Below are 8,856 nucleotides of genomic sequence, written 5' to 3'. Positions count from 1 at the left end.
CCTGATTGTTATAATCAAACTTGTAGCATGGAATCTCACACCTTGAATACGTTATTTTTGCTACTGAAATTTGACAGAATGACTAATGAAAGCACTTAGGTCGATTGCAATGCTAACTACACAGCAAAATTTTAATATTTGGAGCTCTCAAAAAGACTCATCTAATCGACCCAAGATCAGGGCAAAGTATAATTTTCTGAGGGAAGTCAAATATAAATTAAGGCAAGACGCAGAGAATAATACGATGGTGATTAAAGCTAGAATAAGGCTACTTTGGAAAAAACAGATTTAGTTCAGCAAGAGAATGTGCCCTCCTTACCTTCCTGACATAAAAACAGCGCTGTAATCTCCCCGGTTGGATGCAATAAATCGTTTCTTCAACTTCTTTAGTGAACGCAACACCTCAAAAGCTGGAGGCTCTGATAAAAGAAAATGAGGAACATGAAGCAGTTTTACTAAATGTTCTCCAGCAACATACTGAAAAGACAAAGAATTGAAGATACATCTAGTGATAGCATATAACAAGTTATTGTAATCACACTCCATACCTAGATCATTTACACAGACATCTTGTGATATTCCGTTTTGCGTAATCTCCTTGAGCAAAGCCAGAGGATCAGCTTTACTAGTCTGGTCTAACCGGAGTCGCTGCAGTATACAAAGCTTGTTAAGAAAAGCATGTGCTTTAAGTTAAGAAAATTTAAATATATATTACCTTGTAAACTTCAGCGGTTGCGCATGCTTCAGGTGGCTTTATTAGAACCATTGGCAGATTCTCTGGCAACAGGTTCGGAATATCTTGGACAATCTGCATACATTTAACTTGAAAGTTGTAGATTATGATCAGCCACATCAGCAGTAAGGTAAACATAGATCATGGACATACATTTCCATGTCAGTTTCTAGTTTATACTCCCTCCGTCCGAAAATACTTGTCATCAAAATAGATAAAAAGGGATGTATTTAGAACTAAAATACGTCTAGATACATCCCCTTTTGTTCATTTTGATGACAAGTATTTCCAGACGGAGGGAGTAGTAATGAATAAATAAATTTTGGAATCTGAAAGGAACCCTCTATGAAAGTGGGTATTTGCTCGAACACAGTTGAATAAGGCAACTCCTGTAAATAAAAATCAATAATGTAGTATGGCCCAATTGCGATGTACTCCCTCCGTAAATTAATATAAGAGCGTTTAGAACACTAAAATAGTGACCTAAATGCTCTTATATTAGTTTACAGAGGGAGTATCAGCTAAACCAATTATCTAATCAACTGTCAATAGGTTGAAAAAGGGTTCAGGTAAGATACTTCACTCTTTCTGGTCCAGGATATTATAGATGCACTTATAAGAAATTGAATGATGGATCTGCTCCAATCATATTAATGTGGCCTGGCCTTTCTTCCAGATTTTCTTTCTAACATAAGAGTCCACATATAGGAAACTGAAAAAGATACGGAAGTTCTTTTGGGGAGACCCAGAATGTGCTATCAGGATTGTAACAAAGAGTTTCATGCCAGTATTACAGAAAATCATCACTCAGTTCTCAGCAACTTGAGGAAAGGTTTTGGTGGATTCCATCCTGGGGGAACTAAGCTTTGGGTGTTGGCAGGTGTCAAGGCACTCCGGCGTCTACCACTCCATGCCCTGTCTCCCTACGCCGTACCCTAGCTTAGCTAGCTCCCTGTATAGTCTTTTTCTTTTTGCTGTCTAGTTGTTTTTGTTTCCTTAGCTAGGCTGCTTTGTATCGGTTTCAGTTTTTCGTTCGCCTTCTACTTTGCATCATCTTGATGCCTTCTTCTGATATACAATGACACATATTTTGGTTTCTGTTCGAGAGAAGAAAAAAAAAACACGCACATGCCTTAATGGAGTAGGGACTATTCACTGGGAAGTAGTGCTTCACATACCTCTCCTCTACCAGTACAATATGCTGCTCCTCGTGAAAAGAAGAAGGGGATATCTGATCCAATCTCACCAGACCATTCTTGAAGATCTTTTTCTGAAGCAATGCCACCACTAAACTGGTTAGCAGCCCATAGTGCAGTTGCAGCATTACTGCTTCCTCCACCAAGACCAGCACCAGTTGGGACCTTCTTATCAAGATGTATCTACACTTCAACAAGGACAAGAGTAAAAGATAAAATCTATAGCAAACATACCAAGTAAAATAAAATAACCTTCACTCCCTTTAATGTCAAAACAATGTATAGTTTACATACCCAAAAGTGCTTATCGGTGCCAGTTTTCTTGCGGTAAAGGTCAAGTGCCCTGATGATCTGCGAATTCATGAAATAAAAAAGTAAGGTAAGGTAATAAAGATGCTTCAAGTGTATTTGTAAGTCCATATAAGAAGTATCTATATCAAACATACCAGGTTACTATCATCAACTGGGACACCTGCAACATTGGTTGATAGCCGATCTTTGCTCTTACTTGGCGACAGTGAGAATTTGATAGTATCACCCAAACTAACCACCTGGTTCATATATATGATTATCAAAAGTGATACAAAGAACAGCTCTATAAAGCAGAACAAATCGTAACCATATCAATAAAAAGGAAGGACACACCACTATAACATAGGGCTAAGATCAGATCTGGCAACTTAATTTGGAGAAGGAATAATGTACATTGCAGAGCCAATTGTTTATTACTAGCTCTAATTACCCGATGCACAAGAACTTAGGGGGAAACTGACATATTAGTAAATAGAATTGTTATAGCTAGACCAGAAAAGATCATACAGCTGATAAGTTGGTACATCTGACAGATTATGCGAATAAAAGAAACATCTCTATAGATTTATTTTTAATCTTCCACCTGCTGGGTTTTCCCCCAAAAAATATTAATCTTCCATACTACAACTCCATGAAAAGATGAATGGTGCTAAAATTATAAAATCACCCTTTCCACATATGTTCATGCAGATATCACTAAATATCACTACAACAAGCACAAGAAATAACTCACATGAAACAGAGAAGCCAGGTCATGGAACCCGTCTGGTCTCTTCCCGGTTATCCTCAAGAAGACATTAATCTACAAGGTAGATGCTATACAGGTCTAGGTCAATGGGCAAAACAATAATAACCAAATTTAACCTTTCCCTTGCTTATCAGAAACATAACAACCGATACATACTTTGCAAGGTGAGAACAGGTTGAGCCGTGTAATCCCGACATCCTGGTCAATCTGGTCGGCTAGCTGGTTAAACTTGGCTTGTGCGTCATACGTAAGCTTAACAAAAGAACACAGCTATAAATTAGAATACAAAATATGGTGGAGAAACAACAGCTGCAGTAGATTTTCTTAAATTGCCAAAACTGCAGGGCAGATAGTCTATGGCGGGCAGATACCGTAGCAGTATGTTACATCAAGGGAAAAAATGATCACACAGAGCTTGAAGCAATTCGCTATGTTGTAGCCAATACAAATGCTGTTCTCAGAGTGAAATACTGAATCTGTTGATACCATATAACTATGATGATACACTTGGTGCTTACTCTACAACACGAAGAAACGAAAGTCCATGACTGTTGTCCAGAATTATTTTATTAATTTGCAGTAAAGCATCATGGGATGAGCGGAACCACACAGGAAATTGCGCCGGTGACTAACTAATTGGAGGGGGTCAGAAATCACAGATGACGCCCGGAGAGAGTGCAGAGCAATCAATTACCTCGATTTTCTTCCTCCCTTGCTCGGCCGACGCGGCGACTCTTACGCTTGGAGACCGTCGGCTCCTGGTGCTGGAGCTGGAGCTGACGCCGGCGGAAGCCGCCGCCGCGGGTCGGGCCTGGAACCGGAGGTGCTTGGACGGGGCCGGGCAGGAGCGGTGGGACTGGTACAGGCTCTGCGAGAGAAGATGGGCGGAGCAAGCCATGACTGCCGCCGGGCGCCGGCCGGAGTCGGAGCTGAGAAACGGGGAAGGGAGCGGGGGGAGGAAGAAGAGACTGGGAAGAAGATAACACGGTAGCTAGCCGGCCACTCTGGCGGGGCGACGGCTTTTGGGCAGCGGCCTCCGGTCAAGAGGTCCTCGACATGTGTTTGGAATTTTGATGAACGTGAGATAGATAAGTCTGGGCGGCCTGACTAAACAAAGTATGCTACAGTAGTAGCAGGACAAAATGGCATCTCCATGCCTCGCTCTTCTCGCTGGCACGTTTCTTTTGTGCGACAACGCAGGAAACACGACCGATCAAACTCTTCACAGATCCTTATGTGTGACAATACAAAGTTCAGCTGGAACTGAACTGGTACAGTCCGATATACTAGTTTACTTTACTGCAGAATATACGGAGTAGTTCACTCTGCTCAGTAGACAGTTTGGGTGAACGTTACAGGCACCCATCACAGATTCATCATATATATCTAAGCTCCACACCACGCCTCCAGCTTGGAGCAGGAGCTCAGGGGAGTGTCACGGATCATAGTGCCACTCAGAGTAGGTTATCTGCCCAGGGTCGTCGTTGTAAACCGCAGGCGCAGGCTCACCCCCGCCTCCTCCGTACTGGTAAGAACTGGGACCGGAGCTCGACGACCCGAACGGCCAGAGGAACGAGAAAGGGCTCCCTCCTTCGTCGGCGCCGTTCCTCATGACAGGCCCAGGGTCCGCTCCGGCACCGTCAACCCCACGGCTCACGGCTTCGCCGGCGTGGGCCGAAGGTTGTGGACGGGCTGCATTGTTGTCCGATCCTCGCTGCGGCGGCAGCGGGTGGCGGCAAACTGGGCAGGAGTTGTGCTGAACCAACCAGGGGATGATGCAGCTGGCATGGTACAGGTGCTTGCACGGCATCTCCCTCGCCTCCGAGCCAATTTCAAATCTTTCCGTGCAGACTGGGCAGACTGGATCATCGCTCAGATGCCTGCGGGTTATCCTCACCACCGGCATGGAGTCGATCGCGGACTGTGGAGCCGGCGCTGGTCCTTGACGGTTGTCGGTCTGCAGTAGCAGCTGCTCGAACAGAGCTTCCAGGCTGGGGCCGGCGACAAGGAAGCCACTGAAGTTTGGACGGTCAGCGCCGATTCTGCGGCCTCCCCTGACAAGCACGTTTACTCCGCTGTCGTCGCTCCCCTGAGCAGGCATGTTGCTGCCGAATATCAGCCTAGGGCCAATAGGGGATGGCCTTCCTTGTGTAGTACTTGCCCAAGCTGCATTAGGATCAAACACAGGATTGCTGCCCATTTCTGCCATCCGGCGACGCATGAGGGCAGACATAGCATCCATCATTCCAAATCGTCCATCTAGGCGATCATCGAAGCGTGGCCCAAACATACCGTAGTTGTTCAAAGCGCCTCGTGTCTCACTGATCTCTTGTATGAAGCCATCATTGCAGTTGGGACAGATTATATCTTGTCCACGAAGACGAATTGGCCGACGGCACGCATAACACCAATGTGTGGCTCTGTTTGACATCTTGAATCTGTGACAGATTAAGCTCCCAGCATTAGCAGGCAGTTTCTATATTTTGTAGTACCATACAAGCAACATTTGAAAACATACACTAGCACAAGTGATTACTAAGTGGAAAAAGGTAAGCAGGATAAACTGTACTTGATTAATATTACGCTTAACTCATCATTCATCAAATGGCAAGTTTGCTCATATAGATATACATATGTCATGAAGCAGAATCAATGTGTTTAGCTGCAAATATCACCTCTATATTTCCTAATTTGGGTTTCTATTGTTCATGCGTACAACAATAACTCCGTGTAAATTCATATCAGGAAGACAACAAAAGAATGGTGTCAGAAGGTACTGTGCTACTGCAATGATAATCTCTTACTCAACTTATCACAGATAGAATGCAATCCACTTTGGCTACACTATGATAAAAAGAGATAATTGTATCAGTCCAATTGCATGTGATTTGTACCATATGCAGAGCACATACTGAAATGCTTTTAAAAAATGTAATTTTAAAAAAATTGACTGCAATTGAAATGCTTGCTTGTCACTGCATTTCATTACGGTTAACATTTGGGGGCTATAGTACAGTTTGTTCTTCAGTAGACTGGAAGGAAATAACAGATAAGAACAACTCACGTTTCTCACTAGAACTTATCCCACTGAGGTTTGGAAGACTGCAGGCAGTGCTTATTGCTGCTTTTTTCTACGCTGAATTGAATTAGTATCTTAGATTTGTTTCAGGGATAAACCCTAACCCCCAGGGTACTACATGGAAAACTCACCACTTACGATTGGTTATGTATGCTATCCAAATTTCATATGGTTGCCTGTGAGCATGCTACAGAATGGTGTACTCTGAATAAACAAAGTATCACCTCAGTTTCGAATTATACGGCGTTTTGAATATTTCAATATGGACTACATACGGACAGAAATGAGCGAACAAACACACTAAAACGTGTCTATATACATCCGATTCAGAAAAAAGTTAGAACATCTTATAATACGAAACGGGGGGAGTAATTGCCAGTGATTTCTTAGTGAATCATCCACTTACATGATTACTGAGAATAAGGCTCTTGAACCAATTATCCTACTAGACCAAAGTTTAGCATTATTTGCCCATTACACTGCCTATGCTTTGCCTGTCAAAGCAACAACCAATTATCCACCGGATCCAGACGCACTATGATTCTGCTAAGACGTCAAGACGCGATACGAAACAGAGTGCACTTGCTAATAAGCTATCCAGCCTGTGTGAAAACCCCTATTTTGCTGCGTGGCTGCTGTGTTAAGTGGTGCAGGATGTGTATTTAGAACCGCTATGTCGGTGTGCTTTTGTTAGTAGTACTGCCAGATAAAAATACTGGAGGTTCAACAAGTTGTTCCCCTGAATCCAATTCCAATTTTAAAAGGGGAAAGAAAGATCTTCGTACCCAACCAACCCTAGGACCACGCAGTCGTCTCGTGCAAAAGAGAACAGTAAAGGCTACAGAACTCATAATCTCACACCTCGCGTCAGAAATCAGAACCAGTTGTTCAGGACCCATAATCTCACAACAGGCCTCAATTGGCCCCTGACAGGAAGGTAAACGAGAGACGAACAGCGCCATGAATCATCCAATGCATGAATCTAGCAAATCATGCATCCCCAATTCGGCAACAGTCCCCACACACCCCACACGCAGCCCCCAAATCTCGCGCGGCTGGGCACGGAAAGGGGCACCGGAATCGGCGCTCATGCAGAAACCTTAAGCGATTAGCACGAGGAGCGTCGATCGGGGTTGGTGGTACGGTACCTTTGATCCCGGCGGGGAGGAGGGATGGCGGAGGGGCGGGCGGTTGGGGCGCTGCTGGGAGTGGCGAGGAGTGTGTGCGTGATGTGTGACGGGGAGTGATCAGGCGCTGCGGTCATATAGACGCGGCGGGGTTTGCGGCGAAGCGTGGCACGCCGGTGGCACCGATCGAGTGAGCAGTGCGCCGTTCGCTGTACCGCGCGGGGCCCCATGGTTAGGTGGCGTGCGCGAGGGTTGGAGGTGGCGTGGCGCGCTCCAGCACCACTCGACCACCACGCTACGCGCGCTTCCGGGTCACCACCAGCAAGCATGGGCCGGAACGAGTATAAATAATAATTCTGGAGTATCAAACAATTCTCGAAAAAAAATTGTCATAAAAAGAACTAACGTGTGATTGGATGACTACAGGATGGTTGTGTTGTGTTTCCAGCCCATGAGGGGAAAAAGTGAGCTTGTGCGTGTATGTTTGTATTGTGTTTCTCACAAAAAACTTGTTGTAGGCTAGATTTTACGCCGGCATAAAAATAATAAATTTAATTCTTAACTTATTATTTTTGAAGTACCAAGCAAATGAATCCCTCGACAGGTCTCCTTTTGTGGATCTGAAAAAGGAGGCCCTGAGCGTTTCGAAGCTTATGAAGGATTTCAAAATCGTGAAGATTGATAGACAAGCTAATAGGGTTGTGCACGAGATTGGTAAGTTTAGTTTTGTTAGCAGGACCGATGGTGCTTTATGTAATAGCGTTTCGTCTTGCGTGGCTACTTTTGTAATGAACGATTGTAAGAATCTTGTTTTTGACTAATTAATATATGGGGGTTTTAAAAAAAAACTGGCCTTTCCTGTGCAAAAGTGTTCTTTTTGTTATGAAGAGTTGATAAGCACATAGTAGACATGAACACATATTTGCAAATGTTTATAGACAATTTTTGACACTTCAAACATTTCAACAAATTTAATGTTCATCGCAAGAGAAGTCGTTTTCACTTTCTTAATTTATTGACTTAGTTGTTATGATTTGTATTTTAAAGGGGGTCCGGGACTCAGTGGTTATGGTCAATTTTAAGTTTGGCAACCGTTAAGGTAACACCCAGTTAATCTTTAGTATAAATCAAGCAAGTTGAATAAGTAATGCAACGGAGAATGATAACTTGCATGAAAGTAAACAGTTGAGTGAAGATGATGTGAACATAGAGGGGCTTGAAGATGTTTTACCGAGGTTCGGATGGTTGCCGCTATCCTACTCCTTGTTGATGGAGGCTTTGAACCAAATGGTTCTAAGATTACAAGGACCTTGATTGCGACGCCCACCAAACATAATGTTTTACCATGGTCTATCGACCTTTCATTGTCAAGCCTCGCAAAGGGGTAGATCTCACAAATTAGGCGATTTCCTTGCCTTCACAAACTCTCAAGTCCTTCACAAGTAGAGGATGAATGCTCTTAAGTAACTGCCAACTATCAAGGAGGTGCACATCCTTCAAGAGTAACAACAAAGCAAAGTCATTGGGTATGACTGCTCCGCTCTAAAAGATCTTTAATCAAAGTTCTTCTCAAACCAATAGGATCTCTCTCTCTCTCTCTCTCTCACACACACACACAAAGGATGTGAGCAGTGTAAATAGAGATAAACACCAGGTTTGTG

The 8,856-nt window shown here is 43.7% G+C and overlaps 2 protein-coding genes across 2 annotated transcripts in view; both read right to left on the bottom strand.

The window, feature by feature from the left end:
- Positions 1-4,056, bottom strand: part of LOC119269297 (4-diphosphocytidyl-2-C-methyl-D-erythritol kinase, chloroplastic-like) — a 5,167-nt gene extending 1,111 nt beyond the window's left edge. The window contains exons 1-9 of the mRNA XM_037551093.1: positions 3,684-4,056; positions 3,146-3,241; positions 2,975-3,043; positions 2,376-2,480; positions 2,224-2,280; positions 1,912-2,112; positions 716-808; positions 549-648; positions 320-419 (exon numbers count right to left, since the gene is read on the bottom strand). Of these exons, the coding sequence (XP_037406990.1) occupies positions 320-419; positions 549-648; positions 716-808; positions 1,912-2,112; positions 2,224-2,280; positions 2,376-2,480; positions 2,975-3,043; positions 3,146-3,241; positions 3,684-3,887 (1,025 nt within the window). The 5' untranslated portion in view covers positions 3,888-4,056. The remainder of the gene's footprint in view (positions 1-319; positions 420-548; positions 649-715; positions 809-1,911; positions 2,113-2,223; positions 2,281-2,375; positions 2,481-2,974; positions 3,044-3,145; positions 3,242-3,683) is intronic.
- Positions 4,057-4,194: 138 nt separating this feature from the next.
- LOC119269298 (probable E3 ubiquitin-protein ligase RHC1A) lies at positions 4,195-7,440 on the bottom strand. Its single transcript, XM_037551094.1, has 2 exons — positions 7,217-7,440; positions 4,195-5,427 (listed from the first exon to the last, which is right to left on the bottom strand). Exons 1-2 carry the CDS (start codon positions 7,423-7,425, stop codon positions 4,425-4,427), a joined length of 1,212 nt encoding a protein of 403 aa, XP_037406991.1. The 5' UTR covers positions 7,426-7,440; the 3' UTR covers positions 4,195-4,424.
- Between the last annotated feature and the right edge of the window lie 1,416 nt (positions 7,441-8,856).

Source organism: Triticum dicoccoides, chromosome 3A (assembly GCF_002162155.2).
Source record: "Triticum dicoccoides isolate Atlit2015 ecotype Zavitan chromosome 3A, WEW_v2.0, whole genome shotgun sequence".
Lineage (NCBI taxonomy): Eukaryota > Viridiplantae > Streptophyta > Magnoliopsida > Poales > Poaceae > Triticum > Triticum dicoccoides.
The sequence above is the reverse complement of the archived record's forward strand: the minus strand, read 5'-3'. Positions and strand labels throughout refer to the sequence as shown.

Coding starts and splice junctions, on each gene's coding strand:
- LOC119269298 (XM_037551094.1), bottom strand. CDS start 7,425: ATGGGGCCCCGCGCGGTACAGCGAACGGCGCACTGCTCACTCGATCGG. Junction 5,428..7,216: donor CCTCCCCGCCGGGATCAAAG/GTACCGTACCAC, acceptor AATCTGTCACAG/ATTCAAGATGTCAAACAGAG.